The sequence below is a fragment of the Erinaceus europaeus genome, chromosome 23 (assembly GCF_950295315.1).
Source record: "Erinaceus europaeus chromosome 23, mEriEur2.1, whole genome shotgun sequence".
NCBI lineage: Eukaryota > Metazoa > Chordata > Mammalia > Eulipotyphla > Erinaceidae > Erinaceus > Erinaceus europaeus.
The window spans coordinates 1,877,068-1,899,428 of NC_080184.1; the positions used below are offsets into that span (position 1 = coordinate 1,877,068).

At 60.7% G+C, this 22,361-nt stretch overlaps 2 protein-coding genes across 2 annotated transcripts in view; both read right to left on the reverse strand.

The window, feature by feature from the left end:
* The window catches only part of PTPRS (protein tyrosine phosphatase receptor type S), a 78,170-nt gene that overhangs the window by 54,837 nt on the left and 972 nt on the right, over positions 1 to 22,361 (reverse strand). The window contains exon 2 of the mRNA XM_060182073.1: positions 427 to 600. Coding sequence (XP_060038056.1) covers positions 427 to 517 — 91 coding nt within the window. The 5' untranslated portion in view covers positions 518 to 600. The remainder of the gene's footprint in view (positions 1 to 426; positions 601 to 22,361) is intronic.
* LOC132535627 (basic proline-rich protein-like) overlaps positions 3,248 to 22,361 on the reverse strand; it is a 31,812-nt gene continuing 12,698 nt past the window's right edge. The window contains exons 5-8 of the mRNA XM_060182238.1: positions 6,208 to 6,350; positions 5,956 to 6,056; positions 4,235 to 5,306; positions 3,248 to 3,817 (exon numbers count right to left, since the gene is read on the reverse strand). Of these exons, the coding sequence (XP_060038221.1) occupies positions 3,248 to 3,817; positions 4,235 to 5,306; positions 5,956 to 6,056; positions 6,208 to 6,350 (1,886 nt within the window). The remainder of the gene's footprint in view (positions 3,818 to 4,234; positions 5,307 to 5,955; positions 6,057 to 6,207; positions 6,351 to 22,361) is intronic.

Consider the following 22,361-nt stretch of genomic DNA (forward strand, 5'->3'; position numbering starts at 1 on the left):
GAGATTCAGATGAGAGACAGAGACAGACAGAGACATGCAGCACCGAGGAATAAACTTATCTCCCTCTGGGCCCCCAGCTGCCTCCACCTAGCACCCAGGGTGCCCCATGGAGGGTGAGGCAGGGCTGTGGGGTCTCTGCTCTCTCTCTCTCTCTCTCCATCTGAAAAACAGCTGAAGCTGGGCCTGGCATTGTTCTTAACGCATAGGGTCTTGGGTTCCAACCCGGGTGCCACATGGGAGTCGACACAGCACCGGGGGAAGGTTCTCGCTCTCCCTCTCTTATCGCTAAGGGCAGGGCTGGGAAGTTGCAAACTCAAGATGCCAGTGCCCCCCACACCCTCAGTCCCCTCAAGACTGGAAAGACATCAGGGGACGCCCCCCGCCCCAGCAATGCCCCCGCAAACACACCCTCGGGGAGTCTCTTACCTTCTGCTGCACAACCTCCAGCCAGCAGCATCACAAGGAGGCCGAGGGGTCCCATTGCGGAGGCCACCCCCGTGCCCCAGCCCAGCAGCATCTTCGTGGGGGGCCCTGTGACCTCCTCCCTGGAGGGGGACGCCCCCCCACCCCGGGTTCCCTTACAGAGAGGCCGGGAGCCGTCTGCAGAAATGAGAGAGAGAGAGAGACTGAGAAGGGCAACCCAGGAGGCCTGCCTGGAGGTGGCAGCAAAGGAGGAGGGACCAAATGCTGGCCAGGGAGATAGCTCAGCCAGTCAGAACACTGGATTCTCCTGCCTGAGGCTCTGAGGTCCCGGGTTCAATCCCCAGCACCACTACCAAGCCGGATGGTGATGCACTGGGCTGAGCGCATGCACCTGTAACCAGGCACCAGGACCTGGGTTCGAGCCCCCCCATCCACACCTGCAGGGGGGAAGCTTCCTGAACGGTGGAGCAGGGCTGCAGGGGTCTCTCTGTCCCTCTCCCCCTGGATTTCTGTCTCTAGTCCATCAATGTAAATTTTTAAAAAGGGAGTCGGGCGGTAGCGCAGTGGGTTAAGTGCAGATGGCACAAAGCGCAAGGACCGGCATAAGGGTCCCGGTTCGAGCCCCCGGCCCCCCTCCTGCAGGGGAGTCGCTTCCCAGGCGGTGAAGCAGGTCTGCAGGTGTCTGTCTTTCTCTCCCCCTCTCTGTCTTCCCCTCCTCTCTCCATTTCTCTCTGTCCTAACAACAACAACGACATCAATAACAACAATAATAACTACAACAATAAAACAAGGGCAACAAATGGGAATCAATAAAAAATATTTTTTAAAAATCTAAATAAACAGAACGGTAAAAGCAAAAAGAGAGAAAACCAAGGAGACACCAGCCGTCCACACGCACCCTGAACCCCCCAGCCTGAACTTGACCCATGACCCCGGCCCCCCCCCACCAGCTGCGAGGGGCGGGTCCCGGGCTGTGACCACAGGCACCGCAAGGCTGCCCGGCCCTGTGATTCTGTTTCTCAAAATATCCCGCCTGTGGCCACCTCGCCCTGACCCGTCCCCCATCCCCCTGGGGTGCTGGCCAGGTCACGGGTTTGGGGGGGTCCCCGTGGGCCCCCGAGAGGGGGTGGGGAAGCCTGGGGGGAGGCCAGGCTCTGGGGTCACGCGGCTGGGGCCCACACGGGGCCCGGGGACAAACAGGACCATTGTCACCTAAGACGGAGGGCCCGGCCCCATCGGGAGGCGGGGGGGGGGGGGGGGGAGCGTCCTGCCCTGGGGGTGTCCTGGCTGATGCCACCCACCCAGAGCCACCACGGAACCCGCTGCCGAGCCCCCCGGCCTCATCTGGGGGCCCCCTTCTCCCACAGATGCTCCCCCCATGGAGGGGAGGCTGACAGCATTCCAGGAAAATGAGGGCAAGGACCTCGGGGTGATGTCCCCAAGGCCGGGAGGAAGTTGGGGGGGGCTGGGGTCACAGAGATGGCTCCAACCCCGGGACCCCCCTTTATCACTTTATCAGGGAACCCCGTCAAAATACACACCAGCGGCACTGCTCTCTGGCCAACCCAGGCCCATTCATCCCCCCAAATTGTGGGGAACACAGCCCCCCCCACGACAGTCCCCACGGCCTCCAGAAATGCAGGTGGTGGGGACCCCAATAGCCACACCTCACCACCTCAGCCTCAGGGCTCTGCGGAGCGGCCGCCACCTCCAGGAAGCCCTCCAGGAGGTTCCCGACTGGTCCAGGATGCTTCCAAGGGGGATGGTCCCCCCATCCTGAACCCCCTTTTCTTCTTCTCACCACCTTGTCACCCTAGAACCCGAGGTCCCCCCCCCACTTAACAGAAATCCCACCATTTTGGCTTCAGAAGGGGAAAAGGCCAATGGGGGGAGGGAATCCCAAGATCTGGGTGACAAGCAAGCAGGGGGCTTTGGGGGGGCGCATGGGGACCCCCCATTTGTGGGAGTCAGATCATGGAGCCTCTGGGGAGCTGGGGAGGCAGGATCCTCAAGGTGGCCATAGGGGGTGCAGGGGTCCTGGGGGTGCAGAGGTCCTGGGGGCTGGGGTGCTAGGTGTGCAGGGGTCCTGGGGGTGCAGAGGTCCTGGGGGCTGGGGTGCTAGGGGTGCAGAGGTCCTGGGGGCTGGGGTGCTAGGTGTGCAGGGGTCCTGAGTGTTGTGGTTCTGGGCGGCAGGCGTCCTAGGAGTGCTGGGGTCCTGAGGGTTGGGATCCTGGGAGTGCTGAGGTCCCGGCGGGGCCATGGTACTAGGTTTCGGGTGTCCTGGAGGCTAGGGTCCTGTGGGGCTGGGGTCCTGGGGACTTGGGGTTGCAGGGGTCCTGGGGTCGCCAGAGTCCTGGGGTTGCAGGGATCCTGGTGTCCACGGGGTGGGGGGTCTTGGGTCCTGGGAGGCTGGGGTCCTGGTGCTGTAGTGGACTTGGGGTGCTGGTTTCCTGGGAACTGGGGTCCTGGTGGTGCAGATGTCCTGGTGGGCAAGGTCCTGGGGTCTTGGGGTTGCTAGTTCCTGTGGGCTGGGGTCCTGGGGGTGCAGGATTCTGGAGGGGCTGGTGTTATTGGCTTGCAGGGGTCCTGGGGTTTGTTGGGCAAGGATCCTGGGGTCGGGGTCCTGGCTGCAGGGGTCCCCGGATGCTCGACCTTGGGGTTAGCACTCTTTGGGCTGGGGTCCTGGGCCCCTGTGGGGTGGCAGGGTCCCCGGTGGGCAGGGGTCCCAGTGTCGGGATCCCCGGTGGGCAGGGGTCCCAGTGTCGGGGTCCCCAGTGGGCAGGGGTCCCAGTGTCGGGATCCCCGGTGGGCAGGGGTCCCAGTGTCAGGGTCCCGGTGGGCAGGGGTCCCAGTGTCGGGGTCCCCGGTGGGCAGCGGTCCCAGTGTCAGGGTCCCGGTGGGCAGGGGTCCCAGTGTCGGGGTCCCCGGTGGGCAGGGGTCCCAGTGTCGGGGTCCCCGGTGGGCTGGGGTCCCAGTGTCGGGGTCCCCGGTGGGCTGGGGTCCCAGTGTCGGGGTCCCCGGTGGGCTGGGGTCCCAGTGTCGGGGTCCCCGGTGGGCTGGGGTCCCAGTGTCGGGGTCCCCGGTGGGCTGGGGTCCCAGTGTCGGGGTCCCCGGTGGGCTGGGGTCCCAGTGTCGGGGTCCCGGTGGGCAGGGGTCCCCGTGTCGGGGTCCCCGGTGGGCAGGGATCCCCGTGTCGGGGTCCCCGGTGGGCAGGGGTCCCAGTGTCGGGGTCCCCGGTGGGCAGGGGTCCCAGTGTCGGGGTCCCCGGTGGGCAGGGGTCCCAGTGTCGGGGTCCCCGGTGGGCAGGGGTCCCAGTGTCAGGGTCCCAGTGGGCAGGGGTCCCAGTGTCGGGGTCCCGGTGGGCAGGGGTCCCAGTGTCGGGGTCCCCGGTGGGCTGGGGTCCCAGTGTCGGGGTCCCGGTGGGCAGGCGTCCCAGTGGGCAGGGGTCCCAGTGTCCGGGTCCCGGTGGGCAGGGGTCCCAGTGTCGGGGTCCCCGGTGGGCAGGGGTCCCAGTGTCGGGGTCCCCGGTGGGCCGGGGTCCCAGTGTCGGGGTCCCGGTGGGCAGGGGTCCCAGTGTCAGGGTCCCCGGTGGGCAGGGGTCCCAGTGTCAGGGTCCCGGTGGGCAGGGGTCCCAGTGTCGGGGTCCCGGTGGGCAGGGGTCCCAGTGTCAGGGTCCCCGGTGGGCAGGGGTCCCAGTGTCGGGGTCCCCGGTGGGCAGGGGTCCCAGTGTCGGGATCCCCGGTGGGCAGGGGTCCCAGTGTCAGGGTCCCGGTGGGCAGGGGTCCCAGTGTCGGGGTCCCCGGTGGGCAGCGGTCCCAGTGTCGGGGTCCCCGGTGGGCAGGCGTCCCAGTGGGCAGGGGTCCCAGTGTCGGGGTCCCGGTGGGCAGGGGTCCCAGTGTCGGGGTCCCCGGTGGGCAGGGGTCCCAGTGTCAGGGTCCCGGTGGGCAGGGGTCCCAGTGTCGGGGTCCCGGTGGGCAGGGGTCCCAGTGTCGGGGTCCCCGGTGGGCTGGGGTCCCAGTGTCGGGGTCCCGGTGGGCAGGCGTCCCAGTGGGCAGGGGTCCCAGTGTCCGGGTCCCGGTGGGCAGGGGTCCCAGTGTCGGGGTCCCCGGTGGGCAGGGGTCCCAGTGTCGGGGTCCCCGGTGGGCAGGGGTCCCAGTGTCGGGGTCCCGGTGGGCAGGGGTCCCAGTGTCAGGGTCCCCGGTGGGCAGGGGTCCCAGTGTCGGGGTCCCCGGTGGGCAGGCGTCCCAGTGGGCAGGGGTCCCAGTGTCCGGGTCCCGGTGGGCAGGGGTCCCAGTGTCGGGGTCCCCGGTGGGCAGGGGTCCCAGTGTCGGGGTCCCCGGTGGGCAGGGGTCCCAGTGTCGGGGTCCCGGTGGGCAGGGGTCCCAGTGTCAGGGTCCCGGTGGGCAGGGGTCCCAGTGTCGGGGTCCCGGTGGGCAGGGGTCCCAGTGTCAGGGTCCCCGGTGGGCAGGGGTCCCAGTGTCCGGGTCCTGGTGGGCAGGGGTCCCAGTGTCGGGGTCCCCGGTGGGCAGGCGTCCCAGTGGGCAGGGGTCCCAGTGTCGGGGTCCCGGTGGGCAGGGGTCCCAGTGTCAGGGTCCCGGTGGGCAGGGGTCCCAGTGTCAGGGTCCCGGTGGGCAGGGGTCCCAGTGTCGGGGTCCCCGGTGGGCTGGGGTCCCAGTGTCGGGGTCCCGGTGGGCAGGCGTCCCAGTGGGCAGGGGTCCCAGTGTCCGGGTCCCGGTGGGCAGGGGTCCCAGTGTCGGGGTCCCCGGTGGGCAGGGGTCCCAGTGTCGGGGTCCCGGTGGGCAGGGGTCCCAGTGTCAGGGTCCCCGGTGGGCAGGGGTCCCAGTGTCAGGGTCCCGGTGGGCAGGGGTCCCAGTGTCGGGGTCCTGGTGGGCAGGGGTCCCAGTGTCAGGGTCCCGGTGGGCAGGGGTCCCAGTGTCAGGGTCCCCGGTGGGCAGGGGTCCCAGTGTCAGGGTCCCGGTGGGCTGGGGTCCCAGTGTCGGGGTCCCCGGTGGGCAGGGGTCCCAGTGTCAGGGTCCCCGGTGGGCAGGGGTCCCAGTGGCAGGGTCCCGGTGGCAGGGGTCCCAGTGTCGGGGTCCCCGGTGGGCAGGGGTCCCAGTGTCAGGGTCCCGGTGGGCGGGTCCCAGTGTCAGGGTCCCCGGTGGGCAGGGGTCCCAGTGTCCGGGTCCTGGTGGGCAGGGGTCCCAGTGTCAGGGTCCCGGTGGGCAGGGGTCCCAGTGTCGGGGTCCCCGGTGGGCAGGGGTCCCAGTGTCCGGGTCCCGGTGGGCAGGGGTCCCAGTGTCAGGGTCCCCGGTGGGCAGGGGTCCCAGTGTCCGGGTCCTGGTGGGCAGGGGTCCCAGTGTCAGGGTCCCGGTGGGCAGGGGTCCCAGTGTCGGGGTCCCCGGTGGGCAGGGGTCCCAGTGTCCGGGTCCTGGTGGGCAGGGGTCCCAGTGTTGGGGGGGGGCGGCAAAGTTTCCGGCCGCCGCCTTTTCTTTTTCTATTTCATTTGCTTTGGGGGGAAGGGTGTTTGCCTACAGCCGTGCACCCCGCTCCCCACCATCTGGGCTGCAGCCTCCCGGGTCCGGAGACCCCCGCTTCTCGCGCGTCCCCCCAAAGGCCGCGTCCCAGGCGCGCCCCTGCGGGCGGGGGAGGGGAGACCCCGCGGTGCGTACCGGGCCGCATCCCCCCACCCGGGGCCGGCAGCGGGGCGCCCCCTCCCCTCCGCTCCGCTCCCCTCCCCTCCCCTCCCGAGCCCCGCGACCGTGGCAGAGTGGGGGGCGCACTCACCGCACGGCCGGCGCCCTGCAGCCCGAGGCCCAGGCCCGGGGGTGGGGGTGGGGCGACGGGGCGGCACGAGGGGCGGGGTCCCCGCCGGAAGTGGGGCGGGGGGCGCTCAGCCCGAGACCCCCCCACTTTTAGAAGCTGGATTCCTGGGTCGGGGGCAAGGCGCTCCCGGTGACCATGGCAACGGACCCCCCCCCCCCCGCATCAGGCTGCGGGAAGGACGGGGCGACCCCCCCCTTTGAGCCGGGTTTGGGGTGCAGGGCGGGGACTCCGGATTGGAAACAGATGGGGCGCCGGGCGGGGACCCCGGGCGGGGCGGGGGCGGGGCGCACTGCAGCCAATGGCGGGGCTCGGCTCAGTTTGAAAGGCGCCCGGGGCCTCCTGGGGGACGCGGCCCGGGACCCCGCATCCCGGCCCGCACCACCATCCCCCAAAGTTCAGGGGGTCTGGGGCTGAGACAAGCCCCCGCAAGTCAGGGGTGCCCCCAAAGTCGTCTCATCAGGGTCCTGGGGGCTGGGGGTGCCTGTCGGGGGGGCCTTTGGGGTGTCATCCTGGGGGCCTTTGGGGTGACAGCCTGGGACCTTTAGGGTGTCAGCCTGGGGGTCTTGGGGGTGCCAGCCTGGGGGGCATTTGGGGTGCCAGCCTGGGGGCCTTTGGGGTGTCAGCATTTGGGGTGTCATCCTGGGGGCCTTTGGGGTGTCAGCCTGGGGGGCTTTGGGTTGTCATCCTGGGGACCTTTGGGGTGTCATCCTGGGGGCCTTTGGGGTGTCAACCTGGGGGCATTTGGGGTGTCAGCCTGGGGGGCTTTGGGGTGTCAGCCTGGGGGCCTTTGGGGTGTCATCCTGGGGGCCTTTGGGGTGTCAACCTGGGGGCATTTGGGGTGTCAGCCTGGGGGGCTTTGGGGTGTCAGCCTGGGGGCATTTGGGGTGTCAGCCTGGGGGCCTTTGGGGTGTCAGCCTGGGGGCATTTGGGGTGTCAGCCTGGGGTCCTTTGGGGTATCATCCTGGGGGCCTTTGGGGTGTCAGCCTGGGGCCTTCGGGGTGTCAGCCTGGGGGCATTTGGGGTGTCATCCTGGGGGCCTTTGGGGTGTCAGCAGGGGGGCGTTTGGGGTGTCAGCATTTGGGGTGTCATACTGGGGGTCTTTGGGGTGTCAGCCTGGGGGCCTTTGGGGTGTCAGCCTGGGGGTCTTTGGGGTGTCATCCTGGGGGCCTTTGGGGTGTCATCCTGGGGGCCTTTGGGGTGTCATCCTGGGGGCCTTTGGGGTGTCATCCTGGGGGCCTTTGGGGTGTCATCCTGGGGGCATTTTGGGTGTCCTCCTGGGGGCCTTTGGGGTGTCAGCAGGGGGGCGTTTGGGGTGTCATCCTGGGGGTCTTTGGGGTGCCAGCCTGGGGGCCTTTGGGGTGCCAGCCTGGGTCCTTTGGGGTGTCATCCTGGGGGCATTTGGGGTGTCAGCAGGGGGGCCTTTGGGTTGTCAGCCTGGGGGTCTTTGGGGTGCCAGCTTGGGTCCTTTGGGGTGTCAGCCTGGGGGCCTTTGGGTTGTCAGCCTGGGGGTCTTTGGGGTGCCAGCCTGGGTTCCTTTGGGGTGTCAGCCTAGGGGCCTTTGGGTTGTCAGCCTGGGGGCCTTTGGGGTGTCAGCTAGGTTGCACAGTAAGCACCCCGTGAATGTCAGGGTGCAGATGGTCCCCAGGTCACCCCCCCCAGGTGGAGCACATTGCCGTCTGGGCAAGATGCACAAAGCACTTTACAGAGTTGGGGTGCCTGGCCCCAGCTCCCCCAGCTCAACAAGCGGGGCATCACAGGGTCTTGGAAGGCAGATCTACATCTGCCTGGAGCCCCCATGTTAGGGGGCAAGAAGGACAGGGCCCCCCAACACAGAAAGACACCCCAAAGGGAAGGGAAGGTAGATGTTAGGGTCTCAGAAGAATCATGAATAAAACCAGTAGGATTAAAGGGAGGGCAGTGGCCTCCCAACAAGCCCTATTATGATCCTGGGGGGTGGGGGGCAAAGGTGACAGGCCACAGAGCTGCCGCCACTTCCAGGAAGCCCTCCTTGACTGCAGGGCCCTGCACCCTTGACAGCTGACCCTTCCCACGCCCAGTCCCTCTAGAATGTTCTGGTGGGGGGAGTGGGGGTGCTGTGTCCTCTGTCACAGCCGGGGAGGGAGGGGGGGCCGGCGCTCACAGCTGGGGCATCTGGGGGAGCGGGTGATTTTTTTTTTCCTTTCAAAATAACTTTTCTAATTATAAAGTCGGCGCGTGCAGCAGAAAAGGAGGAGGAATCAGAGGAGGCAGGAACCTTCCAAACGGCCCAGCATCCGCCTTCAGCGGCCCTGCCTCCCAGGGAAGTGGTCATTTTAATCTTCTCTGTCTCTAGAACCTTCCAGAAGCCCAAGAACTGTGTTTTGGGGGGACATGGAGGGCAAGAGAGGACAGGGGACCACCCCCCCCCCACACACACACACACACCTACCAAGAGAGGAAACGTGCTGGGAGCATGGTGGTGGTGCAGAGAGAGACAGAGAAGGGGGCGGACCAGAAAGACAGGGCTGGGGAGACAACACCACGGCTCTACAAAAACGCTAGAATGGAATGAAATGGAATGGAATGTGGATAGAACAGAACAGAACAGAACAGATGAGATTATGGGGCTGGGCGGTGGCGCAGCGGGTTAAGCGCAGGTGGCGCAAAGCACAAGGACCGGCATAAGGATCTCGGTTCGAGCCCCCGGCTCCCCACCTGCAGGGGAGTCGCTTCCCAGGTGGTGAAGCAGGTCTGCAGGTGTCTGTCTTTCTCTCCCCCTCTCTGTCTTCCCCTCCTCTGTCCATTTCTCTCTGTCCTCTCCAACAACGACGACAGCAATTAACAACGATAAACAACAAGGGCAACAAAAGGGGAAAAAAAATAGCTTCCAGGAGCAGTGGATTCATGGTGCAGGCACTGAGCCCCAGCAATAACCCTGGAGGCAAAAAAGAAAAGAAAAAGAAAAAGAAAGAAATGGAATAGAATTAGGATGGAATAGAATTAGAGTAGAATATGATAGGATATAATATGGTAGAACAGAATAGAATATGACAGAATAGAAGATAATATGATAGAATAAAACAGAATAGAATACAAGAATGGAATAGACTATGATAGAGGAACAATAAAACAGACCCCTTTGAGGGCCCCCATAAGACCTCGCCCTCAACGTGGATCAACAATGGTAGAGAATGTTCCATCCTCCGAAGGGGCACTGGACAACATACGCTATGCTCCACCTGAGGAAGATGGGTCCTGATATTGGGGCAGCTTGGAACGTTCCTACTCATGACCACAGACTGTGAGCTCAGATCTAGAGGGATGCAGAGCTCACACAGGCTCCTCAGCTGAATATGGGCCCCAGATCACATCAAATCGATGGGGTTTACAGTCAACAATATTTATACCCCTTTCCCATATTAGGGAGCTACTCTCTTCCCTGATCCAGCTTTCTGGTCCTTTTTCCAGCCATGACATCATCTCCCCAGATAATAACTTGGATCCACCTGCATATCAGATTTCAGGCTCAGGGGAAAAAAAAAAACTAGTATAGCCACAGGCCCTTTGGAATATAACTAAAATATGCCTACTAGCTATCTACAAAATGGAGACACCCACCCACCCCCAACTCTTCATCTGCACTATTCCAGCCTTTAGGTCCATCATTGGTCAACAATTTGTTTGGCTTTGTATGTTAACTCTCTTTTCAGCCACCAAGTTGCAGATGCTACCATGATGCTGACCAGACTTCCCTGGACAGACAACCCCACCAATGTGTCCTGGAGCCCCACTTCCCCAGAGCCCTGCCCCACTAGGGAAAGAGAGAGACAGGCTGGGAGTATGGATCCACCTGCCGACGCCCATGTTCAGTGGGGAAGCAATTCCAGAAGCCAGACCTTCCACCTTCTGCACCCCTTAAGGACCTTGGGTCCATATTCCCAGAGGGTTAAAGAATAGGGAAGCTAGGGAGTCGGGCGGTAGCGCAGCGGGTTAAGCGCAGGTGGCACAAAGCGCAAGGACTGGTGTAAGGATCCCGGTTCAAGCCCCCGGCTCCCCACCTGCAGGGGAGTCGCTTCCCAGGCGGTGAAGCAGGTCTGCAGGTGTCTGTCTTTCTCTCCCCCTCTCTGTCTTCCCCTCCTCTCTCCATTTCTCTCTGTCCTATCCAACAACGATGACAACAATAATAAGTTCAACAATAAAACAACAAGGGCAACAAAAGGGAATAAATAAATAAAAGAAAAAGAATAGGGAAGCTATCAGGGGAGGGGATGGGATACGGAGTTCTGGTGGTGGGAACTGTGTGGAGTTGTGCCCCTCTTATCCTCTGGTTCTGTCAGTTTCTTTTTTATAAATAAACAATGGGAAAAAAGACTAGAATATGACAGAGTAAAATAGAATATGATTGAGTAAAAATGGTAGGACAGAACAGAACAGACAGTACTGAATATGATAGAAGGGGCCGGGTGATGGCACACCTGGTTGAGTCACCTGATATCCTGCCCAAGGACCCGGGTTCAAGCCCCCTCACCCCACCCCCTGCGTCCCCACCTTCAGGGGAGAATCTTCCTGAGTGGTGGAGCAGGGCTACAGGTGTCTCTCTCCCTCTGTATCTCCACTCCCTCTTAATTTCTCTTTGCCACTATCCAAAATAAATTAAGACAAATCAAAATTAAAGGGAAAACTTTTTGAGTCTTTTTGTTTTATTGAAACAGGGCAAACAGAGTTGAGGAGATCCTCCACCCCAACCCAAGGGACAGGGTTCTAAAGAGATCAAAAGAGCACATGCAACAGGGCCGAGGGTCAGCACTGCTTCTGTGGGCCTGCCTGAAACCGTCGTTATTATTATTATTATTATCGTTATTGTTGTTATTATTATTATCCCCCCCAGCTCTGCTCAGCTCTGGCTGATGGTAGTAGTGCCAGGGATTGAACCTGGGACCTCAGAGCCTCAGGCAGGAAAGTCTGGTGCACGGACCACCGCCCCCAAAGGCCGCCTCCCAGAACACCCTGGAGGCCGACTCCCAGGAGACACCCCGCCCAGGCCCCGAGCTGCTCGGAAGGCACCTTGGGCTCCGCGTTGCAGACAAGAGACTGGGCGTGTGGCTGCCTGGATGGGGCTCCAGGGCTCCCCACCCCGGGGCCCGCCCCACCCACGCGGCAGCTGGAATCTGGAGCCTGGGGCCATGAGCATGTGAGGACGGGCAGGAGGGAGTGGCTCGCCCACACGCCAACCCCGTGCCAGGTCTGCCCGCTTGGCTCACCTGGGGAGGGCCTGGCACCCAGGGAAGGCTTCTCCACCTTCCTGTTGCCCTGCCCTCCATGGCTCAGCTGCCTTCCCGGACTTCCAGATGAAGGAAGAGGCCTTCAGGCATGGCTGGATCCAGGAGCGAGAGGGAGAGAGAGAGGGAGGGGGGGAGAGGGAAAGAGAGAGGGAGAGGGAGAGAGGGAGAGAGAAAGGGAGAGAGAGAGAGGGAGAAGGAGAGAGAGAGGGAGAGAGGGGGTAGAGGGAGAGGGAGAGGGAGGGGGGAGAGAGAGGCCTTCAGGCATGGCTGGATCCAGGAGAGAGAGAGGAGGAGAGAGAGAAGGAGAGAGAGAGGGAGAGAGGGGGGGGAGAGAGGGGGAGGCCTTCAGGCACAGCTGGATCCAGGAGAGAGAGAGAGGGAAAGAGAGAGAGGGAGAGAGAGGGAAAGGGAGAGAGAGAGGAGCGAGAGGAGAGAGAGGGAGAGAGAGAGAGGGGGAAAGAGAGAGAGAGGAGGGGAGAAAGAGAGAGAGAGGAGAAAGGAGAGAGACAGAGAGGGAGGGGGGCTTCAGGCATGGCTGGATCCAGGAGAGAGAGAGAGACAGAGAGAGACAGACAGAGAGATTCCTTCAGGCACAGCTGGATCCAGGAGGGAGAGAGAGAGACAGAGAGAGACAGACAGAGAGATGCCTTCAGGCACAGCTGGATCCAGGAGGGAGAGAGAGAGACAGAGAGAGGCCACAGGCATAGCTGGATCCAGCAGACCTGCCAGTCCCCAACCCCTCTTCTCAGGTCCATCCCTCCAGAGGCTCCAGCTGGGGTCCACTCCAGCCCCCCACTCCGCTGCCTGCAAGGCGCCTGTCCCCCGGCCTGGACTCCACGGGGGCGTGTCTGTGCCCCCCCGCCCCAAGTCCTCCCCCACTAACTTCCCTTCACCCAGCTCTGGTCTTGGCCTGAATTCTCTCCCCAAGGGCGGGGGGGGGGGGGACGCAAGGAGGGAGATGGAGTTCATCTGCACCTCCAAACACGGCAGGAAAAAAGGTTACAAGGAAAACAGGGCCCCAGTGGCTGCCATTCTCATCCCTGGATACAAGACACCTGCAGATGACAGAGACAGAGACAGAGACCAGAGCCCTGCCCAGCTCTGGCTGCTGGTGGTGCTCAGGGTTGAACCTGGGACCTCAGAGCCTCAGGCTGGAGAGATAAAGAATACATAGATAGATAGATAGATAGATAGATAGATAGATGAGAGAGAGAGAGAGAGAGAGCCCTGCCCAGCTCTGGCTGATGGTGGTGCTGGGGATTGAACCTGGGACCCCAGAGCCTCAGGCAGGATAGTTACTTTGCATCAGGATTCTTCTGTCTCCCTGGCCCTGCCTTTTTCTTGTTGATTTGTAAGAGCTCTTTACATATGAAGGATCTTCTTCTTTTCCTCCCCAGAGCCCTGCTCAGCTCTGGCTGATGGTGGTGCTGGGGCTTGAACCTGGGACCTCGGAGCCTCAGGCAGGAGAGTCTGTTTGTAGAACCCCTGTGCTGTCTCCCCGGCCCCAGAAAGGAATCTTTTCAAAAAAGAGCCCCCACTCAGATTCCCATCCAGACGGAGGTCAAAAATTCAGGCAAGTGTCTCTGTTCTCCGAGCTCAGAGCGGCTCACCCAGTCATAAAATCACATTGGAGGTGTGACTTTTCCCCCCTATGTACCAAATAAAAAAATAAAATAATAAGTGGGCAGCACAGTTCACAAAAAAAAAAAAAAAAAAAAAAGAGAGAGAGAGAAAAAGAGAGAAAAGGAGAAGGAATTTACCAAGCCCACATCGCCGGATCTTGGCCTAGAAACTGGAATACCTTACAAATATCTTACACATCTTCCCTTCCTTCTTCCCTTCCCTTCCCTTCCCTTCCCTTCCCTTCCCTTCCCTTCCCTTCCCTTCCCTTCCCTTCCCTTCCCTTCCCTTTTTTCCTCCAGGGTTATTGCTGGGGCTGGGCGCCTGCACTATGAATCCACTGCTTCCATTTTATTGGACAGGACAGAAAGAAATTGAGAGAGGAGGGGGACAGAGAGAGGGAGAGAGACAGAGAGACACCTTCAGCCCTGCTTCACCCCCTCGCGAAGCTTCCCCCCTGCAGGTGGGGCCCGGGGGCTCAAACCCGGGTCTTTGGCACTGGGCCTCTGCTTAAACAACAAACACAAGGACCCAGGTTCGACCCGGGTATCTCCCCGTCTCTCCGTGTCTCTGTCTCTCTAGGAAACAAAAATATCCGAAATCTCTCAATAACAGCCCGAGGGGTGATGTGGCCTCCAGCCCCCAGACGCCAGGGACCCTGAAGCCGGGGCAGGGGGTGCAGCTGGGGACAGGGGGTCCCCCCAGCGGTGGGAGAAGGGGGTCCCGAAGCCCAGAGCTGCCCCCCAGCTCCAGAGAGACCCCCAAGGCAGCACCGTGGCCCCGGGTCCAGGAGTCACTCAGATTCAAGGCTCCCGTCCCGTCCCGTCCCGTCCATCTCGGGGGCCCGGGGCCCGGGGGCCGGGGGGACAGGGCACCCCAAGTGTGACCACGGATAGTCACTGAGATGAGACAAACTTCCCCCCACCCCCACCGTCCTGCCCGGCCTGGGAATCTGCAGGGAGCCTGGGAGCAGGGCTTGGAGGTCCTGGGTTCGAGTCCAGGCTCCATCGTCAGCCAGAGACGAGCAGGGCTCTGGGGAAATAGTAATTAATGATCACTTAGATTATTATAACGAATGGGGCCGGCGAGACGGCTTTGTGGTTCTGCAAAGAGACTCTCCTGCCTGAGGCTCTGGGTCCCGGGTTCAAGCCCCAGCACCACTACCAGCCAGAGCCGAATAGGGCTCAGCTTAAAATAATAATAATAATGAGGGAGTCGGGCGGTAGCGCAGCGGGTTAAGCGCAGGTGGCGCAAAGCACAAGGACCAGCGTAAAGATCCCGGTTCGAGCCCCCGGCTCCCCACCTGCAGGGGAGTCGCTTCCCAGGCGGTGAAGCAGGTCTGCAGGCGGCTGTCTTTCTCTCCCCCTCTCTGTCTTCCCCTCCTCTCTCCATTTCTCTCTGTCCTAGCCAACAACGACGACCTCAATAACTGCAACAATGTTAAACAACAAGGGCAACAAAAGGGAAAATAAATAAATAAATATAAAAAGAAAAAAAAATTTTTAAGTAAGAATGATAATTTGTTCTGCAAAAAAGACTTTCCTGCCTGAGGTTCTGGGCTCCCGGGTTCAAGCCCCAGCACCACCATCAGCCAGAACTGGCGAATAAAAGTAATACTACACTTTATTATTATTATTATTTTAAGCAGGACAGCAGCACCAAGGAGGCTGGGAAGGGGGGCAATGGGGGGCCCCCACAGCTGGGTGTGGGGACCAGCCTGGGGACAGGGACCCCGTGGGCGGATGGGCCCCAGCCACCCCTGGGTGTCACCAGGCCATGGAGCCACCTGGAGTCACAGAGACTAGGCAGGACTCCTGTGTGGCCTCTCATTTCTTAAAATTGACTGTTGGGAGTCAGGTGGTAGCGCAGCAGGTTAAGCGCAGGTGGCACGAAGCACAAGGACCCGCGTGAGGTTCCCGGTTCGAGCCCCCGGCTCCCCACCTGCAGGGGAGTCGCTTCCCAGGCGGTGAAGCAGGTCTGCAGGTGTCTGTCTTTCTCTCCCCCTCTCTGTCTTCCCCTCCTCTCTCCATGTCTCTCTGTCCTCTCCAACAACAACGACATCAATAACAACAATAACTACAACAATAAAACAAGGGCAACAAAAGGGAATAAATATTTTAAAAATTGACTATTGATTGATTGATTGGCTGCAGACAGAAATGGAAGGAAGAGAGAGGGAAAGAGACAGAGACACCTGCAGCCCTGCTCCACCACTCGGGAAACTTCCCCCCTGCAGGTGGGGACCAGGGGCTCGAACCCGGGGCCCTGTGCTTGGTGACAGGCGCACTCAGCCAGGTGCACCCCCACCTGGCCTCTAATCTTTCTGAAGTCCCAGCTTCAATCCCTAGAACCACCATAAACTGGAGGTGAGCAGAACTCTGGTAAAAAATTATATATATATATATATATATATATATATATATATATATATATATACTTTTAATACAAGTCAAATATATTTTTTAATTGAAGTTAAAACACATTTTTATAAAATAATCACGTTTATTTGTTCATGAGAGAGGGGGGAGCACAGCCTCCCTGTGGCACGTGGGGCATCGAATTCAAGGCCTCACACACTTTCCTGCTTCTTTTATAGTTTGATTCATCATTGGGACGAGAGACGGAGCTCTTTCTTTCTTCTTATTTTCCCTGGTTTATAGTTTTTAAAATATATTTATTTCCATGTAAGAGAGAGAAAAGAGACTCTCCTGCCTGAGGCTCTGGGTCCTGGGTTCAAGCCCCAGCACCACTACCAGCCAGAGCCGAATAGGGCTCAGCTTAAAATAATAATAATAATGAGGGAGTCGGGATGTAGCGCAGCGGGTTAAGCGCAGGTGGCGCAAAGCACAAGGACCGGCATAAGGATCCCGGTTCGAGCCCCCGGCTCGAAAAAGAAGAAAGAAGGGGAGAGAGAGGAGAGAGAGGAGAGAGAAGGGGAGAGAGAGAGGAGGAGAAAGAAGGGGAAAGAGGAGAGAGAGAGGAGGAGGAGAAAGAGAGAGAGAAAAGAGAGAAGAGGAGAGAGGGAGAGAGAAGGGGAGAGAAGCAGAGCTCCTTTTGGCACCTGTGATGCCAGGACTCGAACCTGGGACGTCAGGCCACACCCAGAGCCAGGCTGTGGTTCGACCAGCTGAGCTGTCTCCCGCCCCGGCCCAAATGTCCTCGACTCAGGGGGCCCAGGACCCCCGCGCCCACCTCTTCTCTCCCCAGCTTTCTGCTGGAGCGCCTGGATCAAACCGTGCCTGCAGCCCACCTGACTGAGCGCCACCTCCTCAGCCCCAGGACCCCGTCTGTCCATTAGCCAAACCCTTGGAGGGCTTCCCACCACCTCCAGGAAGCCTTCCCTGACTGCCCCCCACCCTCAGAGGCCCCCCCACACACACATACCCCACACCCGACCAGGCCTCTATCTTTCTCTCTTCCTCTGAGTCCAGCCTCCTCGACACAGACAGCCACTGCCCCCCACCACCACCCAAAAATAAAGTGGGTGCCTCCCCCCACCCCCTCTCTCCAGCTGGGCACTTCCTGTCCAAACAGGCGAGGTGGCCCGGGGTGTGGGTGCCGTGAACTGAGTTGTCCACCGGGGCCCAGCACCTGCTGCCTGGAGCAGGAAGCCGGGGGCAGGTTAATCCCTGCTCTGCCGGTGGGAGGGGAGGACCACACAGCCACAGGGGAAGCTCCTGGAGTCTCCCCGGCCCGACACACCCACCTCTCATTACCGATGGGGAAACCGAGGCAGGGAAGCTGGGGAGACTCTCACGGGGCTGCTGCCAACACCTCCTGCCTGAGGCTCCGAGGTCCTGGGTTCAAGCCCCTGCACCACCAGCAGCCAGAGCTGAGCAGAGATATTTCAGTGGAGAGAGAGAGACAGCTGCCCCACCGCTCGGGAAGCTTCCCCCTGCAGGTGGGGACTGGGGGCTCGAACCTGAGTCCCTGTGTGTGGTGACAGGTGTGCTCTCTACCGGCTGAGCTATCTCCTCACCTTGGGGCATCTGATTCCCCCCCCCCAGTCCAGAGACAAACACAGCATATTTTTTTTTCTTTTTTCTTTTTAACATTTTAAAAATATTTATTTCCCCTTTTGTCGCCCTTGTTCAACATTGTTATTATTGCTGTCGTCGTTGTTGGATAGGACAGAGAGAAGTGGAGAGAGGAGGGGAAGACAGAGAGGGGGGAGAGAAAGACAGACACCTGCAGACCTGCTTCACTGGCTGGGAAGCGACTCCCGCAGGGGAGGGGGGGGGGCCCTCCGGTCCTTGGCGCTTTGTGCCACGTGCACTTACCCCGCCGCACCACAGCCTGACTCCCAGGATATTTATTTTTATCTTTCTTTTCGCTACACCCCCACCCCCAGCTCTGCCTCCCAAGCCAGAAGGTGGCGGTGATGGCAGGTGCATAGGCAGCCACTCTGGGCTTTGTGGGTGGTGGAGCGGGGCTGGAGTGTCTCTCCTCTCTCCTCTCTCTCTCTCTCACCCTCTCAAAGGAGGAGAGGAAAGAGGCCTCCAGGAGCGGTGGAACTCCCTAGCCCCCAAGCCAGGACAAAAAGCAAAACAGACTTTTGGAAGGAGGAGGACACTGGACATGAGTCAGTGCAGGAAGGAAGCCGCCCACCTGGCCAGCCAGCCGAGCGGAGTCTACCAGCTCAAGGGGGGGGGGGGGGCAGGCGGGTGTAAGGACCACCTGCCCACCTGCCTCTGTGGCGGGGGGGGGGGGTATTTGTAGCTTCAGAACCAATGGACAGGACCCAGGCAGCTTCAACTCACCCCCGAAAATGATTTCATTTTATAAATTTTCCCTTCCACAATCCAAGTGGTCGTGGGCACAGAAGCCAAGGTTGGGGAGCTCAGTGGTTGGGACGTGCCTTTCTTAATGGTGGGGGGGAGCCCCATCCCAATCCCTCACCTGACGACAAAACGTGTCCTGCGGGTCCCCAAGGCCCAGACCCACGGGCGCACCAGGCGGCTCCCAGGCCCAGGCTGCCTCCCTCCCGCCCAGGGCCACCCATTCATCTCCCCTTCCTCCTCCATAAACAACTGTCAGAGAGGATAAATAGTTTTTAATGGCCTCATTAATTGAATCCAAGGAGAGAAACTTCTCCAACAGGCCAGGCCAAAAAAAAAAAAAAATTTAAAAAATCATTTCAAAAAACCCCAAATAGGCGGCCCAGGAGGGGGTTCCCTGAGTGAGTCCAGGGGGCTTGGGGGGGACGGGGGGGGGGGGGGCTGAGGTTTCTGGGGTGACCAGAGCTGCTGGCTTGTCTGTCTGACGGATGAAGCTGAAAGGTTTTCTTTTTTTGGGGGGAGGGGTCTTTTATTTACTTTTAAAGATTTACTAGTGTGAGAAGTGGCAGGGGGTGGGAAGTAGAGCCTGCCTCTGGATGCTGGGGCTCGAACCTGTGACCCAGGGTTTACTGGCTGCGCTCCCTGCAGGAGTCACACATACACACACTAAAAAAAGAGCCCAGTGGGCACTAGGTTCGAAGGAGGACACTCTCCGGCCTCAAGTTTCCTTGCTGCTGGCTGGCCTCCGTGTTTGCTCTTCATGCCGTCTCTGTCTCTCTGTCTCTGGGGGTCCCCCTGCCTCCCCCCATAGAGACCCTCCCTGCCCGTCCACCCAACCCCAACAGGCCGGTGACCCAGTCGGCAGCCGGGAGCCACCTCCTGCCTCTCGGCCTCAGAATGGTTGCACGGTTCCTGCTGAGTCCACTACCTCCACCGGCTCCCCACCCAAATGTGGGGGTCCGAGGGACGGAGGACACAGCGTCTCCTGGGGTCCCCGTGGAACTGCTTTCATTTAATAATAATATCTCAGGGTGGTGGCGGCGGCGGGAAGGTGGCGGGGCTCCCCCCGCCTCCGGGTGAGCACAGAAAGCCTAGGTTGGAACCCTGGCACCACAGGGAGAAGCCCTTGGGCATGGGGGGGCGGGGGGGCTCAGAGGGGGTCCGGGATCTTCTGTCTTGCAAAGAACGAGCAGCTGGGGAGGGATGGGACGGTGCCCCGGGCTACAGGAGATAAAAATGAAATAAACAGCTAGGAAGGACTAAGATCCATCACCACTCGCCCCCCACACACACACATATGGGGGGGGACAGAGGACAGAGACCCCTCACAGACGAGGAGACAGAAATAGGAGAGACACCCGGGTCACAGACACGGCGAAGATATTCCACCCACCCTAAAACCTCTCCCATAGGATTCCAACCAAGGAACTGGTGAGTACTTGCTCCCATCTGGGGCTTCCCAGCATCCTCCCAAAACTGGGAACAATTTTCTTTTTGGGGGTGGGGATGGGGGTCGGGGGGATTCCTGTCTGGCCACACGCCTGGCTCAGGCTCTGAGACCCTGGCGCCACATGGGAGTTCCTCCCCAGCACCAGGGAGAGCTCCACAGGAGACGGCGGGTGCCAGGAGGCCTCACCGCCCTCTTTCTGCAAAAGAAAAAGAAAATTCATCTCGGGGTTCCTGGGGCCACCAGGAATAAGACAAAAAATCTATTTTTTAAGTTTGTTTTTTAGCAAATGGAGGGAAAGAGGGGGAAAAAAAAAGAGGCTTCAAATGCCGCAGAGGCCGTCTGAGTGCTAGACCAGCCGCAGCTTCCCCAAAAAGGGGGGTCACGTGTGATTCAGCTCCCCACAGACACACACCCCCTCCCCCCAGTTAAGGAAACTGGGGAAAAATGAGGGGGCTCAAGCTTTGAAACCCCCACACCCGCCGCCACCAGGGTCAGAGCTCCCCGAGAGGTCAGAAGCGGACTCCCACGTTCCAGGTCTGCACCAAAAAAAACCAGCAGTTATATTTCCAGCTCACATGGCCCAGAGGGCATCCGGGTCCGAGGGGTGTCCCGGCCTGGGGCACTGAAGGGACCAGCGGCGCCAAAGAAAAAAAAAAAGGTGAGACAGAGACAGAAATAAACGGAGGGGCCCTGGGAGTCGCCCGCACCTGCCAGCTAGACTCACTTGTGGTAAATTCATTTTTCATCTTCTGCCCCCCTCCCCGTGCCGATACCCCAAAATATCAGCCGGAGACGGGCCTGGAAATGGTACATGGGTTTATTACTATTATTGTTATTGTCGTTGTTATTGCTATCACTAATTATTGCTATCGCTTTTATCATTATTATTGCTATCAGTGTTACTATTATTGTTATTGTTATTAAGCTATTATTGTTGTTATTGCTATTATTGCTATTGTAATTGCTATTGTTATTAAAGCTGTTATTGTTGCTATTATTGCTATTGTTATTGCTATTGTTATTAAAGCTATTATTGTTGCTATTATTGCTATTGTTATTGCTGTTACTATTATTGCTATTACCATTGTTTGGGGAGGTATGTCTTTCTTTCAAAAGCAGCACAAACCCCACTGCACAGGTCTGCTCTCCTGGCCCCCAGATGTGGTGACCGCACCCCGGTCTCCCTGCCCTCACATCTCAACCCCTTTTCCTGCCACCCCCCCCCATGGCTGAGACCCGTCTGGCCAGGAGAGGGGATGGTGGGTGGGGGTCCCCCGATTCTGCAAATCTTGGGACCCAGGCGGCAGAGGGAAACTGAGGGGGAGGGTCCTCAGCAATCCCCAGACCGGCCGGGACGCAGCCCCCAGACCCCCAGACCCCGAGGTGGTGTCTGGGGTGCACGGTGAGGCGAGGGGGCCTCCTGCCTGGCCGCCTCCCCCCAGAGACCCCCGCCATGCTTGTCACCCAGAGCGACTCCTGGGGGCCCCTCCTGCCCCCCCTCGTCCCCAGGAGGAAGCTGGGGTCCCCCATCCCGGGTCGCCTCGAGGCGGTGGGGAGGGGGCAGGAGGCTCCACCCCATCATGGGCCCTTCTTCCCTCCGTGTCAGGGGTAGCGCCTGGGGGCCTGTTTGCTTCCAGAAGTTGGGGTGCGGAAAGGAAGGAGGGAAAGAAGGGAGAGAGAGGAGCCACAGCACACCACCCCTCCCTCCCTCCCTCTCTCTCTCTTCTCTCTCTCTTCTCTCTCTCTTTTGCTCCTTCTCTCCCTTCCTCCCGGGACACCCCCAGCCGTGCTCCCCGGGGTCCCCACATTCCCGGGGGCCCCGTGTCAGGAACAGCAGCGCCGGGTGAGCCGGGGGCCAATTAGCCAGCGCGGTGGAAGTGCAGCGTCACTGGGCCGGCCGGCAGGCAGACAGACGGAGGGACCGGCGGACAGACGGACAGCCAGCCCGAGCCCAGAGCCGCGGGTGGGTTTGGCGGGCCAGGCCGGTGCGGTCTGGGGGCGCGGGGGGGGGGGGGGGAGTGCGGAGGGCGGCCGCCCCCGGCCCCAGCTGTCCGCCTGGTGCAGCCCGAGCCCCGCCGGCCGCTTGGGCAAAGGGACAAAGGTGGGGAGACCTGGGGGGCAGGGACCCCCAAATGGGGAGGGGGCGTGCGAGTGGCCCCCAGGCCCCTGGTCACTGTCCAAAGCCCCGGGAGCTGGGGGAGCCCCTGAGCTCTCTCCCGGGGTGCCGGGGGTCCCCAAATCCAGAGGGGACTCCCCAAATCCAGATGGGACCCCCAAATCCAGAGGGGACTCCCAAATCCAGAGGGGACCCCCAAATCCAGAGGGGACTCCCAAATCCAGATGGGACCCCCAAATCCAGAGGGGACCCCTCAAATCCAGAGGGGACCCCCCAAACCCAGAGGGGACCCCCAAATCCAGAGGGGACCCCCCAAATCCAGAGGGGACCCCGACACCCCCAGGTCACACACACACCCCCAGGGCGAGACAGCCAGCACCCCGGAAACCAAGCCCGGATGCAGACACCCCCCTCCCCCAGCAGGTGGTTCCCCATCCTGGGGGGTCTCTCCATTTGGGGGGTCACCCCCCAAAAAAACCCCATGGCTTTGTCCCCACCCCCAAATTCTTTATAGAGTCCAAACACTCACCCTGGGCAGGCGGGACCCCCCCCCCTCTTTTTTTTTAAATTTTTTTTCCAGGGCTTGGAGCAGAGAGAAGGAAGCAGGATGACACCCCCAGCTCCCCAGAACAGGGGACCCCCCACTTTAGGGTTTGGAGGGTCACCGGGAAACTAAAGGCAAAAAAAAAATTCCAGATTTTTTTTGGGGGGATGGGTGGGTGGGTGGCATCAAAAAAAACCCCAGTGTGGGGGGTGTCCCCAGGTTGGAGGGTCTGGGGAGCCCCCAGATTTGGGGGGGCCGGGCGGAGGCGGGGGACCCCGCATCCTGGGGGCTCCGCGGACCCGGGAGCTCGGAGCAGGCGCGGCTCTGTGACTTGGGGGCGGCGGGG